At 41.7% G+C, this 16,089-nt stretch overlaps 1 protein-coding gene across 5 annotated transcripts; it reads right to left on the reverse strand.

The window, feature by feature from the left end:
• Positions 1-286: 286 nt before the first annotated feature.
• Positions 287-16,060, reverse strand: RNF141 (ring finger protein 141). Of its 5 annotated transcripts, none has more exons than XM_037402149.1 (6): positions 14,996-15,098; positions 12,941-13,140; positions 11,291-11,399; positions 10,087-10,268; positions 5,030-5,137; positions 2,998-3,351 (listed from the first exon to the last, which is right to left on the reverse strand). In XM_037402149.1, exons 2-6 carry the CDS (start codon positions 13,123-13,125, stop codon positions 3,201-3,203), a joined length of 735 nt encoding a protein of 244 aa, XP_037258046.1. In that variant the 5' UTR covers positions 13,126-13,140; positions 14,996-15,098; the 3' UTR covers positions 2,998-3,200. The 5 variants fall into 5 exon arrangements, with proteins under 5 accessions (XP_037258044.1, XP_037258043.1, XP_037258046.1 ...); XM_037402148.1 differs by having other exon boundaries at positions 12,941-13,143; XM_037402150.1 differs by lacking the exon at positions 14,996-15,098 and adding an exon at positions 14,584-14,699 and having other exon boundaries at positions 12,941-13,143.
• Between the last annotated feature and the right edge of the window lie 29 nt (positions 16,061-16,089).

Raw genomic sequence — 16,089 nt, forward strand, 5'->3', positions numbered from 1 at the left:
TCTGTTAATTCATTCCTCTCCCATTTCTCAATTGGCTTTGAAAGATCAAAAAAGATAAACCAAGTAACCAGACAGAGGAAACAGTTGGGTTAATTACTTACTTCAATTCTTACTGAAAAACAGGGAAAATCAGGAGAAGAAAGAATACTTCAAACCATACCATACTTAAGCTTTAAAATACTAGTAGAAACATGATGGAATAACTTGGGGGGAAAAAGCAAATCACTCTTCTCTGGAATAAATAAATAAATAAATAGAAAAAATTCCTTTTCCAAAGGAAACCTGCTCCTCAATATTGTCTTTTATTGTTACTTGTTTTGACAAGAAAAAGAGAAGAATCAGACTGAGTCCTTTTTGCAGGGCTGCATTTACGCTACCTTGTTAATACCACACTTCAAAGTTTAGGAGACATCTGACTCACATGGCATCCTTTTAACCACAGCACCTGTACAATGGAATCGTATACAGATTAAAATTCAGTTTTCAGACTTCTGTGGTATCTAAGCCAAGAGATTCCTTATACTTAAAACAACATCGACATTTCTTCCAAAGTAACTTTATTGCACAATTCATACACAAAGTTTAATATACTGGAATGTCCTTAGCTATTAATACAACCTATAGCGTTTAAATTACAATTTCACATTAAACCTGTAAGAAATCTTCACTTACACAAGGAAGTTTAGTTTGTTCTAATGCCCCCCCACCAACAGCTATTCGCAGCAATTCACATTTTCAAGGTCTACCTTCTGGAACCCATCACCATGTCCCTGCCAAAGCAATTCCTTTTCCAAAACTGAATTTCCAAAAGTCAGAGTAGGTAATACCAACCAGTATCAAATTACTAGTTTTTCAGTGTTAATATATCTATCATCCCACATAACGTACAGTACATATATTTTACAAGGCACACGTTACAGTAACTACATCACAGCAGTGTGAATTACAGCAACTTAATTAAAAAAGCTGTACAGAATACAAAGTTTACTTTTCACTATTTAAATAATTTTTGCATTAGTTTATATCGTAATTGCAAGTGTCATTATGCTGCAATTAGCAACCTGTTTGCATCATTACAAAATTACATTTTAAGAAGTTCATGTAAGTTCTTAGCAGAAAATCAACTTATAAAATCTCAGTTCAGAAGTATAATTCCTGAAATATTTGAAAAATAAAGTTAGCTTGAAGCTTTAATTTAGATGCTCTTTCTGTTCCAGTGATATAAAAAGTTTAAAAAATTCAAAGGTAATTTTAAAGTTCTGAACATGGACTAATGCAAGCTCAAAACCCAAAAAGAAACCAAACTGATGTTTGACTAGGAATATTTGCAGATATTTTAGTGGAAAATCCCTGACCATTAACAATTTTCTGTCCAAATAACAACTGCCCTTATGCAACCAACCAGTCCACACGTTTTCTGAAGAATACCTCATTGATATCAAAGAATTAACAAAGGGAAAAAATTAGTTCTAAGCTATATACATTCATAAGTGGATTTTTCAGTAGTTACATACAGATTTACACACTAAGCCATAATGGCTTGTAGGTGATACACACAAGAAGAGTACGTTGCTTACCTGTCTGAATGTCTATGCTAAATTTGACAACTATGCCACAAGCCAAGCCTACATGGGTGCTGTATGTTATGCACGTTCCTTAACAAACAGAAGTATAATAGACAAATTCCCAAGATCTAGTCCCCAACCTAATTATATTACTTTGTAGCCAATTAAGGAAAATAACCCAAATGTGCATATCTACATGTGCACGCACCTTTTAGTTCAGAACCAATCTGTGATAAAAGGCCTTAGCCTTATGGCATCATCAATTCTTAACGGGTACAGTAATTAAAAATGCAGTCTTACTGTAAGCGCGATTTATGCTGACATTCCCTCAAATGCTACACGTGAGTATTTCTCACTCAACTGCCTCAAGTTAAAATAGTAGTATTTGTTAATATGTATTAAAAAATCATTAATTCTCTACAATAGCAGTTGACTTCCATAACACTATGTAAGCAAAAGAGGCTTAAGATGGGTTTTCTGAATACTAACAATTTATTTTAGACTGTCTAAACTCAGGTCTTGAAAGATTTCACTCTGCCAGACATAGAAACACTGTTGCACTTCAGTTGTGATATCCCTTTTCCCAAGTTGTCACATGCACATCTCGCTCAAGCAACATTATTGTTAAAGTTTCTCTCTGCTACATAAAAGCATATTGCACTTGTAGATATAAAAGACAGCACCCTTACTTAGATTATTACCTTATTACCTCATAACTCTTAGTACACCTTGTACCTCTGATTTCATCACTTCAAAAATTCACCAGAAGCAGATAAAACCACAGCATCAGACTAAACTACACCTTAACTGCTGATTCAAATAAAGGCATTCTCTTCAGATATGCCTAATGCTTACAAATAGTTTTGGCTGGTTTTGATCAAAAAACTATAAACTGATTTACTTTTTTTAGGATTGTGTATAAAACTGTTTAATGTTTCCAAGCTAATAAGACTATGCTAATTATCATATTTAAAAAAATATTCTAGGAGATAATCTTGTTAGAAGAATAAAGGGAAGTGCACAAGTACATTTAATAGAGCTGCCTACACTCTCCAAAACAGGTTTAAAATAACACTAAAACTCCTAAGAGATCAGATTGAAACCATTACCTTAAGCACTAAAAGCAGCAATAACTGGCTACTGAAGAACAGGCTGTGGGACATCTTCAAGTTCCAGCAGTAAAATTTCTAATTAATAACCATTAGTGTTAACTCATCTTTATTCACATTTGTCATGAAACTAAAGGGACTGTTTTAAGGATAAGAACTGTGAGGTCAAGCCATCTGACGTGGCTCATCTTCTGCAGCGGCACCCTGTGATACTCAAACAGCAGTTAGCAGTTATAGTTGTGCTGTTACAAATTGTTTCATCTAGTAGTCGAGCCATTCATTATCTCAAAAGTTGTTAAAATAAACTTTGTTAATGATCAAAGTTTACTGAAAGCACAGGTTAATAATTAGGACTGCGCACACATACACTGGCTCATAAACCCTGTTCGAAAAGAGCAGCGCAGATTCACAGCAGCCAAGAAGTGAAAGACAAACTGTGGAAGAACAGCAACGAGAGGTAAAAACAAACGTTCGTGAAAACAAAAGCTCCAAGTGCTTCTGCTATTGTCAGCTTGTTGGGCTAGTGTCAGGGTCTGTGAGGCTGGCCCACCTCATCTACCATGTTAAGTATGTAAGTAGCGATATCGTCTTCTGTAGGTGCATCTGAGACCACCCAAGAATCACCTGCCCCAGTCACTTGCCGACGGCAGACAGGACAGCTTCTGTGACGATCGCTCCTGTTAGGAAGCCAGAGAAATGAGTACTTTTCACTGACGGTCTCTATCTGGCCAAAAAAAGCCAAAAAACCCCAACGAAAATCAAAGCCACAACCCAGGGAGAACTTCAAGAATGATCAGGTTAACTGGATTAGACCACCTGTGTATTTTGTTTGTTTAAAAACTTTTTCTTTGTGAGGAAGACTGGCCAACAATTCCGAACGTAGCTCCATTCTTTGAGTGATAAATTTGAAGTCATGTTCCTCATAATCAACAAAAAGCATTGAGCTTCCTGACCAGAAAGTTTAAATGGAAATTCACGGTCTAAATTACTTCTTCCTATCTTTAGGTATTCAGCTGAGCTACTTCAGAAATCAGTCCCCATAAACTTCCTACATAAAGAGAAAAAGGAACCCTTTTCTTGGGTCAGTCAGCCCACTGAAATTTAGAATTGGTCCCTCAGGGTCCTATTCCCCTCCACCAACTCACTCAGGAGTCCCAAACAATTACACTTCTAAGCTGGGAGCCTGTTACATGCCTAGGTTAAGAAATTAACCTTAACAATTTAATAACAAAAAAAGAATGGTATAACTGGAACTTAAGTTACTGAGTTCAGTTGCTTCATTAGTCAAAGTAGAATATAATCTGCTCTCCACCACAGCTGCTAAACTAAGACCCTGCATTGCTGACAGATGTTAAAATATTTTCCCAGAAAAGAGATGCCTAGTTGTACTCTGAGATCCAGTGACTTTTACAATTTTTTTCCTTGTGGGAGCATACCATTGTAAGAGTAACTTCTTTGATAAGCTTTTGAAAAAGTCACAAAACAAAATTCTTGCTCACAAATGATGTGACTTCAGTGTAAAATAATTTGCATTAACTAGTCAAAAAAAGCCTTTTAACTGAGAATATCTGTATCACCTAAAGCAAGATTGCCAGAACACCTGCCTAATCCTTGTAGGTCTTCTGCACGGTTGGAGAAGAGCTACGCTCCTCCACAAAACAATTTTTCTCTCTTTTCCAACAACTGGTGTATCAGACAGATGCAGAAGCTGAAAACCTGTTCACTTTACTGTGAAGCTGAACATATATTGTAAGGTACAGATTATACATAAATTTGAAGGCATTGCTATTGAGAAGAAATCCTTCCCCAGAAAAGCCTATATATTTAAAATAGCAGATGGTATGCTATTTATTTCAAGTGAAAGTATAATACACGGAAAAAATCCCTCTGATAGTTATTTCCCAAATAAGCGCTAAGATAGTGCAACTCGCCTTCATATTTGCGTAGTCTTACAAACTATTGATTCTTTTCTTAAAAAGAAGCTTTTAATGAGATTTTGTGAAGCATAATGTGCCAGCATCATCATATACCCTGTCTTCTCTAGTTTTCGAACAGCAATACAATAATTTAGTTTTACAAGAATAAAAAGAAATTATAAAACAAATGCTGAAAAGCACTTTCACATCTCTTTTTCCAAAATAAAATGTTCATAAGATGTTTACGAATTCTGAAGCCATTTCCTTCTGCTACAATCAGATTTTACTTAAGCTTGTTATGTATCATATGTATATTAGCTTGCAAATACCTTCAGATATTAAATTATATGGGAAATAAGGAATCTGTCAGACCAAACTGAAGCATCTCTGATAACCAGCACATACTATAAAATAATGAATATCCTTTAAAATGTATTACCATTTATCAATGCATTTCTGGCAGAAACTGTGAGCACATGGCAAGATTAAATCAGCACGTCCATCCATGCAGATGCAACATTCCTCTTCATCTGTCAACTGTTTAACCCTGCAGAAGAGAAGAGAGTATTTTCTCCCAGGTAACTAGTAAGGTTTGTATTTGTGTCCTAGCAACTACAACAGTTCCTACATTTTTTCTTAATAATTAGTGATGGACAGAAAAGAACACCTGTACTGACCTGCAGGGAACATGTGATTTTTTGAATGGACTAGTTAAATCATCTCAGCATACGTCAGCAGACACAGCCTCAAGCTACCCACAAACCGCAGTAGATGAACTAAACTAAGTTAGAATATGCATTTATTTTTTGCCATGTGGTGCTTTTGTGTTGCAGAGGGTTATGCAAATCCTTGTTCATTATCAACAAGAGAAGTGTGAGAAGTTGTCACACGACTTTGCAAAACAACAGAAACACTGTTTACTTTAAATGCAGAAGAATCTGCCTTCCTTTCACAGAGCTGTCAAGCTGAACTACTCCGTAATGATCTCTGTCCAATTTCTGCGTACTAGCTTATATCCCAGATAAAAATGTGCATGTCAAAAGGATCACTACTAGAATGCATGTCCACTAATTTCACACACCATCAAAATGCCAAAAGCTAAACTGCTCATTAAATTGAAAAGGCCGATTTTACCTTCCAATTCACCCCTCATGATTGTTCCTTCAAATTAGGACTCTCTCAAGTTGACCATTACTACAGCTTTGCCAGTTAAGCTTCTAGGTGTTCTTGTTGGGAGTGGGGTTGGGGAGTTAGATCACTTCCTGGGACAGACGTTTTAATTTTATTTGTCTTCTTTTTTTTCCCACAAATAATATATATTTGTATCTAAAGGTCCTAACGTATTTGCATTACCTTCTCAAGTACGAAAACATAGTGAATCCTCAGTTTTCACTGACCTAACTAGGCATGTAAAGTTCCCTTATTTTCATAGAATCATAGAAAGGTTTGGATTGGAAGAGACCTTAAAGATCATCTGGATCCAACCACCCTACCACAGGTGGGGACACCTCCCACCAGCCCAGGTTGCCCCCAGCCCCGTCCAGCCTGGCCTTGGACACTGCCAGGGATGGGGCACCCACAGCTGCTCTGGGCAGCCTGGGCCAGTGTCTCACCACCCTCAACAGTGAAGAATTTCTTCCTAACCCCTAATCTAAACCTGCCCCCTTTCAGCTTAAAGCCATTCCCCCTTGTCCTATCACTACATGCCCTTCACCTCTCCAGCTTTCTTGGAGGCCCCCTTTAGGTGCTGGAAGGCGGCTGTAAGGTCTCCCCAGAGCTGCCTTTTCTCCAGGCTGAACAACACCAGCTCTCCCAGCCCATCTTCATAGGAGAGGTGCTCCAGCCCTCTGGTCACCTTCATGGTCTCATCTGGACTCACTCCAACACATCCACATCCTTCGTATGTTGGGGGCCCAGAGCTGAACACAGCTCTCCGGGCGTGGGTGTCTCACCAGAGCAGAGGGGGACAATCACCTCCCTCACTCTGCTGGCCTCGCTTCTTTCGACGCAGTCCGGGACAGGGCTGGCTTTCTGGGGCTGCAAGCGCGCATTGCTGGGCCATGTTGAGCTTCTCACCCACCAACAGGCCCAAGTCCTTCTCCTCAGGGCTGCTCTCAGGCCATTCTCTGCCCAGCCTGTGTTTGTGCTTGGGATTGCCCTGACCCACATACAGGACCTTGCACTTGGCCCTGCTTGAACTCCATGGGGTTTGCACGGGCCCACCACTCCGGCCTGTCAAGGTCCCTCTGGATGGCATCCCTTCCCTCCAGCGTGTCAGCTGCACCACGCAGCTTGGTGCCTTCAGCGAACTTGCTGAGGGTGCCTCAACCCCAGCGTCCATGACACTGACAAAGATGTCAGACAGTCTTGGTTCCTATATGGATCCCTGAGGAACAGCACTCATCACCTGTTTCCCTTGCAACTCTGAGTGCAACCACCCAGCCAACTCCTTATCCGCCAAGTGGCCCATCCATCGAACCCATGTCTCTCCAGTTTAGAGACAAGGATGTCATGTCGGACAGGGTCAAATGCTTTGCCCAAGTCCAAGGCAGATAACAGCAGCTGCTCTTCCCTCATCCCCCAACACTGTAACCCTGTTGTAGAAGGCCACCATATTTGTCAGGCACGATTTGCCCTTAGTGAAGCCATGTTGGCTGTCACCAACCACCTCCTTATTTTCCATGTGCCTTAGCACAGTTTCCAGGAGGATCTGCTCCATGATTTTGCTGGACACACAGGCAAGACTGACCAGCCTGTAGTTTCCCAGGTCTTCCTTATCTCCCTTTATAAAAAACAGGAGCTATGTTTCCCCTTTTCCAGTCAGTGGGAGTTTCACCAGACTGCCGTGACTTCTCAGGTGCATCTCATCAGGTCCCATGGACTTGTGCAGCTTCAGGTTCCTCAGATGGTCTCAAACCTTAACTGCTACAGTGAGTGATTCTTCACTCTCTCAGTCCCTGCCTTTGCCTTCTGCAACTTGGGCGGTGTGGCTGGAGCACCTGCCCATAAAGACCAAGGCAAAATCACAGAGTACCTCAGCCTTCTCCATGTCCCAGGTAACCAGGTCTCCCGTTTCCTTCTGGAGAGAGACCACGTTTTCCCTGGCCTTCCTTTTATCACTGATGTACCTATAGCAGCTTTTCTTTCTGCCTTGATGTCCCTGACCAGCTTCAATTCTATCAGCTTTAGCTTTCCTGACCTGGTCCCTGGCTGCTCGGACAATTACTCTGTATTCCTCCCAGGCTACCTGTCCTTGCTTCAACCCCCTAGGGTTCCTTTTTTGTTTAATTTTTCTGAGGGTTTTTTTTGTGTTTGAATTTAATAGTCACAGCTCACTTCCAAGACAGCCAAGTAAGTGCTCTGAAATTTTCAGGTTTTCCAAAACCCCCGATTTAGGAATCCCTTCTGTGACTTGGGGCACAGAGGTAGCATTCTAGAAAGAATGGCATTCAGGAGACAGTCCACTGGAATGACCATGGACCAAACCACTTCTGCTTAGGCATCTTGGGAGTTTTAACTACACAGATTAGCCAGCTAAGGGACAGCAATTAACATGCTTTTGGTTATTCTTCAGTCGGTCCTAGGGGGTTCCTTTTCAATTTGCTTTTTGAGAAGTTACTTTAGAAGACTAGGAGATTTTTTTGTAGAATTAGATGGTGATTCACATACAATGAGGACAACCATTTCCAAAAAGATCTATCTTTTGATTAGCTCACTAGGTTCTTTGGACTTGCTCCCTTTCATTTCCCTCCCCCACGCAACTCTCAGTACTAACCTTTGATAACACTTCATTTTTTGAGATTTACTGGTGTATATACAAGCAGTTAAACTTAAAATAGACACCCTGTTTATAAAGTTTCTGGAAATCAAGATTTAGCCAGTGGACTAAGTTTCTGAAGAAATGGTAAAATACAGGAGTGACAAACTAAGGAAATGCCTGTCTCCATTATCAGAAAGCATAAACCACATTTTTGGTTTATTTTGGTATGCTCTGAATAGGAAGTGGATATTCTGGAGAAATTGGGTATTATTCTGGTAGAAGTTAAGATAAGAAAAAGAATGAAACAGATAACATTTGCTATATTTGTGCAGTGACGGCTAGCTCTTGCAACACTGAAAAATGTCTAAAGGTGTAAAGAATTTAAGCAAACGGGAGGATATCACAGAAAAACAAACAGAAGACTTCCTCAGGTAAAACACCTGAAGGTGCTTCAGCCTCTATTTTCCTTATAACTTGAAAACCTTGGATAAGGTAAGCTCACTAAGTTCCAGCGTATTACCAGCATATTAGAAAAGTCGTTACTCATCACTGCATTGCAACAGCAATTAAGTTTACAAACACGAAGGATGCTCACCTCCCCCACCTTAAAGATTGAAAAGCGAAAAAGAAACCCATCTAGGAAACCTTATATCTACACAATTACTTTAACAATATATGAAGCTGTTTTGCTGGGTGGGTTTTTTTTCTTGGCTTGTTTGTTCGAAGTAAAAGCCCATTTCCAGACATACATGTATTCTAGTATAACCGTATATCTTTGAAAAAGAGTAGGAAAATACACTTTCCCAAACATGCCCAAAATTTGCTACCGAATTTAGCATTTTATTAACACAGAAAAGCCAATAATTTAAAATTATTTGTTCCCAAACAAGAGAAACAGGAAATTAAATGGAAAGAACACATTCTGCAAACCACTGACTTAAAAAAACCCAGTGGGCTCTATCAGTAGAATGACAACAGAGCTGACCAGCTCCTCACTGCTAGATACAGAGAACTACACCATTTATTACTTTTTCTTGTAAAACCTATCTCTACCTCACTTAAAACTGAGTTAGAACTCTGAACTAATTCAGCAAGTTAAAAAATAACGAATTACTGGTAGCAACATTTCCACACAGGGAAAGGCTGACAAGCTTCTTGCTGTTACATTCAGTTTGAACTGAAGTTATTGCAGGTGTTGACCTTAGTTTTTTACTTTTCCTCTAGTTAACAAAGCAGGATGTCAACACGTGTGAGACAGTTCACATTTTTCCAGTCTTACAAGTTAAATTATTACTGTAATTGATGAGTTTCTAGTGGCAACAGATGGGAACTTCCACATGCCAAAATGTAAAAGAGGAAGAGAAAGTTTAAGTGGAACAATAACAAAATCTGTTTAAACAAACACTGTCAAAACCCCTAGATTTGTAGCTGCAGCTGACTCCATTTCCTCCTGCTTCCTTATCCAGGAGATTCAACATATACCATGTTTATATTAGAACTGATCATTAAAGTGACTGTTCCAAAGCTAACGTATGATAGCACCAATAGAATTTCACCCAAGCACGGTACAGCTCTCTTGGTACAAGGCGTGCTACTCATGTTTGCGATGCTACAAAGTCTGCATCTGCCAAGAGCATGCAGTTCTGATCACTAGACCTTTGTAGTTCAGGTTTTACACACAACTTCCAAATATTTATGTTGTAACTGGAGTCAGAGGCTAGAGTATATCAAAATACCTTCCCATCCACAAGCTGGCCTGACAGGATGACACAGACATCAAACTCTCAGCAGCTTCTTCAGAAGTACCACTCTGCGCAAGAACTCCTGCTGCTTGACTGGTGATGTCTTTATAAAGTTGAATGAACTGATATAAGTTCAAGATTCTGGAAGCTTCCACAATGCCACTTGTTTTATTTATCTTAAGACAAAAGAATTGTTTACAATTAGATATCAGTTTTTTACTTGACATTGCTCAAACTTCTCTTAATGCACTGCAATTCTCATGGTAGTAGCCACCTTCCTAAGTGTCCACCACTATGTCAGCAAATTGCAGTCTGATTCAGCAAGGGTTAAGACCTGCCAACCCAGCCATTTCATCATGAGGAATACCACAGTTAGGACTACATCTTTAGGGAAAGACAACTACCATTACTCCTCATATGGATTAAGTTGTGAGTAGGGACTTAAAAAACTGGGATAAAGTTAGAACAAAGAACAGAATTACCAGTCATTTCACATTTGAACCTAATATAGTCAACAATGGTGACTGCCTTAGTGAAAACTAAGAGCAAACCGAAAATGACAAACTGTTAGTTTCAAACAGTTTGTAGTTTTGTTAGTTTCTAACAGTTTGAGAGTTGATTTGGTTTAAACTGCATGTTAAGATTGTTTAGTGGATTCAGGACCATGTAAGGATGTCACATGACAGGACACAGAGGGCAAAAATCTCCTAATCAGAAAGATCAAACTTAGTAAGTTTTGTCATGGTCTTCAAACTAAGCTAAACATTTAACTTCCACATTGGTTTTCTAAGGAATCAGAATATATACAGTTAAACTAGCTCAACTAATAATGCTTGGACTTGCTGACCAACTTCTACTACTACCAAACTATATAGTTCCCATATAGTTTGTTGTACTATTCGATGACCATGACTTGCCCTCACCGATCTGAATTTGTAACTAATGGACCGTAAGCACAACATTGGCAGATACAATTCCTTTAAACTTAGTTGTGAAAATGTTTCTATTAACCCACTTTTTGCAGAAACTTAGAATTTAGACTTAATTTATCTCAAATAGTATCCTTGAATACATCATCCATATCAAAATATATACTCAAAATGTCTGTGGGAGGTGTTGGATTTTACCAGTAAAAGTGACAGTCCTCAGATATCTGTAAAAAAAGCCCCCACCAAATAAAAATTTTCAACAATCTTACTTTAGTGCATATTATCCGAACAACCACCTTCCAGAAAGCAGAAGAATCAGAACCAGGCTGCACTTCAAACAACAGATGTTTGTCTTGTCCAGATGCCAATTTTGCAGCACTGAAATAAAGAAACATCAGGTGTTTTTCATCATATGTTAGACATGGAAAGATCAGCAGCCTCAGCCACTCCGGTATTATTTGTTGTTCACCTATGTGCTCTTATCAATACTGCCCAGAGATACGAAATTAAAGAGTAAAACCTTCTTAGCATGTTACTAAATATACACAGTCCATTTCATTTTAAATTGCACAGTAACTTTCAGGAAATGATGTGCAATTCTTTTGATCCAGCATCAGCAAGCAAGTGTCCTTTATAGACATTTTAATGTATACATATTTTCATGGTTCGTTACAGTAATCATACAATCTAAATTAGATTGTGGTCCAATCTAAAAAGGTTATTTCCTTACCATGTATGTAAAAAAAGCATGCAAGTACCAACACATGCAGATGAGGTGTATTTGTGTTAGTATATATTAATAATGAAGCAGTCAGGTGAAAGCTTCAGGTGACCCTGAAATTTGTGGGGGTTTGTATTTTTTTTTTAAATGGAACATAGACACAAAGGTCTGCTCCGTACGAATCAGAGCAAGCTATGTTACATTCAGGCTAAAGCAAAAACTGCAAAGAAATTTTAAAATAATGAATAATAATGATATTTTGGAGTTAATTATACTGAGATATGCTTAGATTCTCAGGCAAAATGTAAAAGAATGTTCTTCAAAATCTATTTATGTGTCTACCCAGAAAACAAGTATCCGTTCTAGAAGGTCATTCATAAAAGTATGACACTTGACAAGGCAATTTCTAAACTGAATATGAATTCACATTAAAGTTAAATATCAAACATTACCAAAAGACACACATTAAAAAGCCCTTTTTCAGTGTGCACGTTTCCACTTCATATCATTTGATATCAGAAATGTTGGGTAAAAATGCCAACTCTGGGGTTTTTTTTGTTAATTTATTTTTACCACCAATAATCCAGTCAATATATCCAGTCAAAACCACCGATAAATCAAACAAAAGGCTGGCTATGAAAAATCTTATTTACGAAGCCTTTTGTTTGGGATTATCATGCGCTTTGGTTTCAGATAGTAAGGCACATCTCATCTTGCATGAGGAACAGCATTGCACATCCACAGAGGTGGGAGAGAGGGTCACAAACAGTTCTGTCTCAGGTACTACCTTCCTAGCGTAGCTCTACCATCTTTACAGGGCTTGTGTTGCTACTTCCTACCAAAAGTGATGGGCAGAGAGGAAACAGCATTGCATCTTTACGTGGTTGGTGGAGGGAGGAAGAGTAAGGGAGACAGGTAACACTAAGAAGATTCTGCTAAATGCCTGCCTCTTGTGAACTTCTAAGAGAGAAGCAACACTTACTGGAAGAAGAGTGTTGGAGAACAGTGAATTTAAGGAGAAATGTAAGGCTTTGGTTTTGAAGTGTAATTACAACCACTATAGAAACTTCAAGTACTGCAGTAAACATTTCAAAACCAGATGGCTAGTTCTGGCTTAGCCAGCACAGGAGAATATACTGCGTACAAGGTCTCTGTAAAACATTAAAAAAACAATAGAAGGAAACAAAGTAAGGCTTACACATCATTAAGTTCAGCTACTCTTCCCAGAAACTCTTCATATGTTAGGAAACCACTTTCTTGAACCAAAGCGGCATGCTTTGCTACTTTTTCTGGCAACTTGTTAATTACAGTTTGGGTATGGTTTGAAATTTGCTGACCCATGGTGAAGTTCTTCACCTCAGTTCCGTAGAAAGAAGTTCTCATTCACTTGTAGAGTCTCTGCTAAAAATATTTTAGAGAGTTACATTTGTGTGTTTTATGAATGGCTACTCCCTCATTTTCTTGTAGGTTAAGAGTTTGTTTAGCTACCCACTAACCAGTCTCATTATTCTACAGTAACACAACACGAGTAGTCAAATCAGAAACAAAGCAGAACACTCAGAAGAGACTGGCATGTGGCATTAACAACTTACGAAAAATGTATTATTGTGCTTATAGCAAATTTATATTAAATAGCGATAATTTTTCACGCAGATTTTTCAGCAGCTCCAACACACACATATAAACACATCCAATGGAATGGAAAATAAAATCTTGAGATGACAATGGTAATTTATGATGATCTTTGTTTTTCCTAAACATTCGTGCATGTGAAAGTCAGAATGCCTACAAATAAGAATTATCAATACGTGTTTATACACAGATATTACATTAGGAATTAGCTTTCTTACATCACACTGACATTGGCAGATCAAAAGAACTCTCACAGCATTCTTAAACCAGTAAGCCAAGGAATCCACGTCAGTATAAACCAATTTAGAAATCTCCTTATCTGCATAAAATGCTCAACTTTAGGATCCATTATGGAACCAACTTGCTCAAACCTCCCAACTTCAACTTATTTCACCATTTCCTTTACAAGCTTACCCTTTCCCCCCAGAAGTATGCATAGCGATCTACCCTATGACCTGATTCTGAGTCTTCATCCATTTCCTCCCCTTGGTGCCTCTCATTTGACATTCCCCCAAAACTTTACTTTGCTTTTTGTCTTGAAATAGCAGAAGCATACAAATTAATTCTGTCGGTACAGAATTAATCACTTGTAACTAATCACTTGTAAACCAGTAGTTTCACACTGTTTCAGGACTTTCACAGATAGAGGTCTGCAACGGCAAGCTAATTGCAGACTATTAACCTTAATGTAAATATGGAATTATTTGATACCAGGTGCATTACAAACACCTTATGAGAGACATCACAGAAAAACAGAACTTGATCCTCTGTGTACGTACAGCTGCATCTGGGCACCAACCTGCCCAGGAGCAGGGCTCACAGCTGTCAAGATCTTGCCACAGGGTAAAAGAAACACAGCACACATGAAGTGAGTTCTTATCACGGCATTATTCAAACTACTCGGGTATTTCACACAAAGGAATAGACTTCCAATTTAAAGGTCGAGCACCGAGCAATGTCTGTTCTCAGACAGACAGGTACGTGCTCCCACCGGAGCTGCTTTTCTCCTTCCAAACCGCCCTCCGACGCCCCTCTCCCTGTCCAGGCCTGCACCTGGTGGCCCATCCCAGACGACAGCCCCGAAGCGCCACCTCCCCCCACCACCCCCTCACCCTCCCGGGGTGTGCGTCCCGCAGCGGCACGGCCGCCCCCCCCGAGGGAGAGAACGCCCCCCCGTGAGCCCCCTCAACTAACAACCCGATGTTGTACCACGGAGGCCCGGGCCCCGCCGCGCCGCCTGCGGGAGCGCTCCCTTCCGCACGCCCCTCAGCAACACGCAAACCCGACGGGTCAGGGGTGCGCCAGGGCCCGCGGCCCCCCCAGAGCCGCCCCCCGCGGCCCGGCCGCCCCGCCCGCCCTCAGGGCGCCGCGTAACCGCGCCCAACGGCCGCGCTCCGGCGCCCCGGCTGCGTCACGCCCGCCCCGCCCGCCGCGGCGGCCCGCGCCCCCGCCCCCGCCCCGGGCCCGCCGGCAGCGCCGCCCCGCCCCGCCGGACGCGGCAGCCAAGGCCCGGCGCGGGGCGCCCGCCCGCAGCGGCTTCCCCCTCCGCCCGGGGCCCTGCGCGCCCCTCAGGGCGCCGTGACGGCGGGCCGCGTCTGGCGGGCCCCGCCAGCAGCCTCACCCCAGCGCCCCGGCATCCTGCTCGCCGCCGCCCGACGGGGACCGCAGCCAGGCCGCACCCCCGGCCGTCGGCTCCCGGCGCAGGCGCGGCGGCGCTCGGCGCGGCTCGGTGACGCCAGCGCGCGTTGCCGGGATACGGCGGACGCTGCCGCCGAGGCCGGGCGCAGGGCCCGTCCCGCGGGGGCACCGGCAGCGCCGCCGGGCCGGGGCCGTTCGCACGGGCGGCGCTGGCCTTACGGGGAGCGGGGGAGGCCCCGCCTGGGCGCCCTTTGCGTTCTGCGGGACAAGCAAAGTGCTTAAGTGCTGGTCACGGGCCAGCAAGTGCTGGTGCACACCCCCACCCCCACCCCCACCCCAAGCAGCCGGGCGGGGGGAGGGGGCACCCCAGCCTGCCTGGAGGGTGCCGGAGCTGCCTGTGGGTGCCAAGGGTCGGCACGCACTGACCTTTGTACAACAAAATCCCACCACCCATAAACGATAACCCATTTAGGAACATAAATCCTAGAACATCCTCTAGGGCATCCACATCCTGATGCTTCAAGGTTTAATTGTAAGTTGGGTGGTTCTTTTTTTTTTTTTTTTTTAATTTAAAGAGGAGAAAAGGAGCAGTACTTCCCCTTCCTGCCTGCTTCGGTTCACACATAGACACGCGTACTTAAAGGCACCCCCATATTCCAGGCAGGGATTGGGCTGGACTGGGAACCTCGCTGCGTTTCCTGCAGGCCACCACCCCTTTTGCCCAAGGTCAGCAAACATCTGTAGCCTCAGCGTGGGAATCCAAGTAGCGTTACTGTCAAATGATTAATGCAAACTGTCATCTCCTGCTAGCCAGAATGATTTGTCCAAGATACTTGAGTGTAATGCAATTTCTGAGGCATTGAGGAACTTCATAGCTGTTGGGAATGTCCCATGAAAAAAAGCGTAACACTTGAAAAAAGTCAGAAACATACTGAATACCTTCTCTTAAGTTTCTGCTACTACCAGTTAAGGGTTTGGGGTTTTGACACTCTCTGTCTACAACTTAAATAAATGTTTCCTGTTTGCTTTGTAGCGGTACACCCCTTGCAGTTCTATTAGTGAGCAAGAACGTTTTGT

This window comes from Falco rusticolus, chromosome 10 (genome assembly GCF_015220075.1).
Source record: "Falco rusticolus isolate bFalRus1 chromosome 10, bFalRus1.pri, whole genome shotgun sequence".
In the NCBI taxonomy this organism is placed as follows: Eukaryota; Metazoa; Chordata; class Aves; order Falconiformes; family Falconidae; genus Falco; species Falco rusticolus.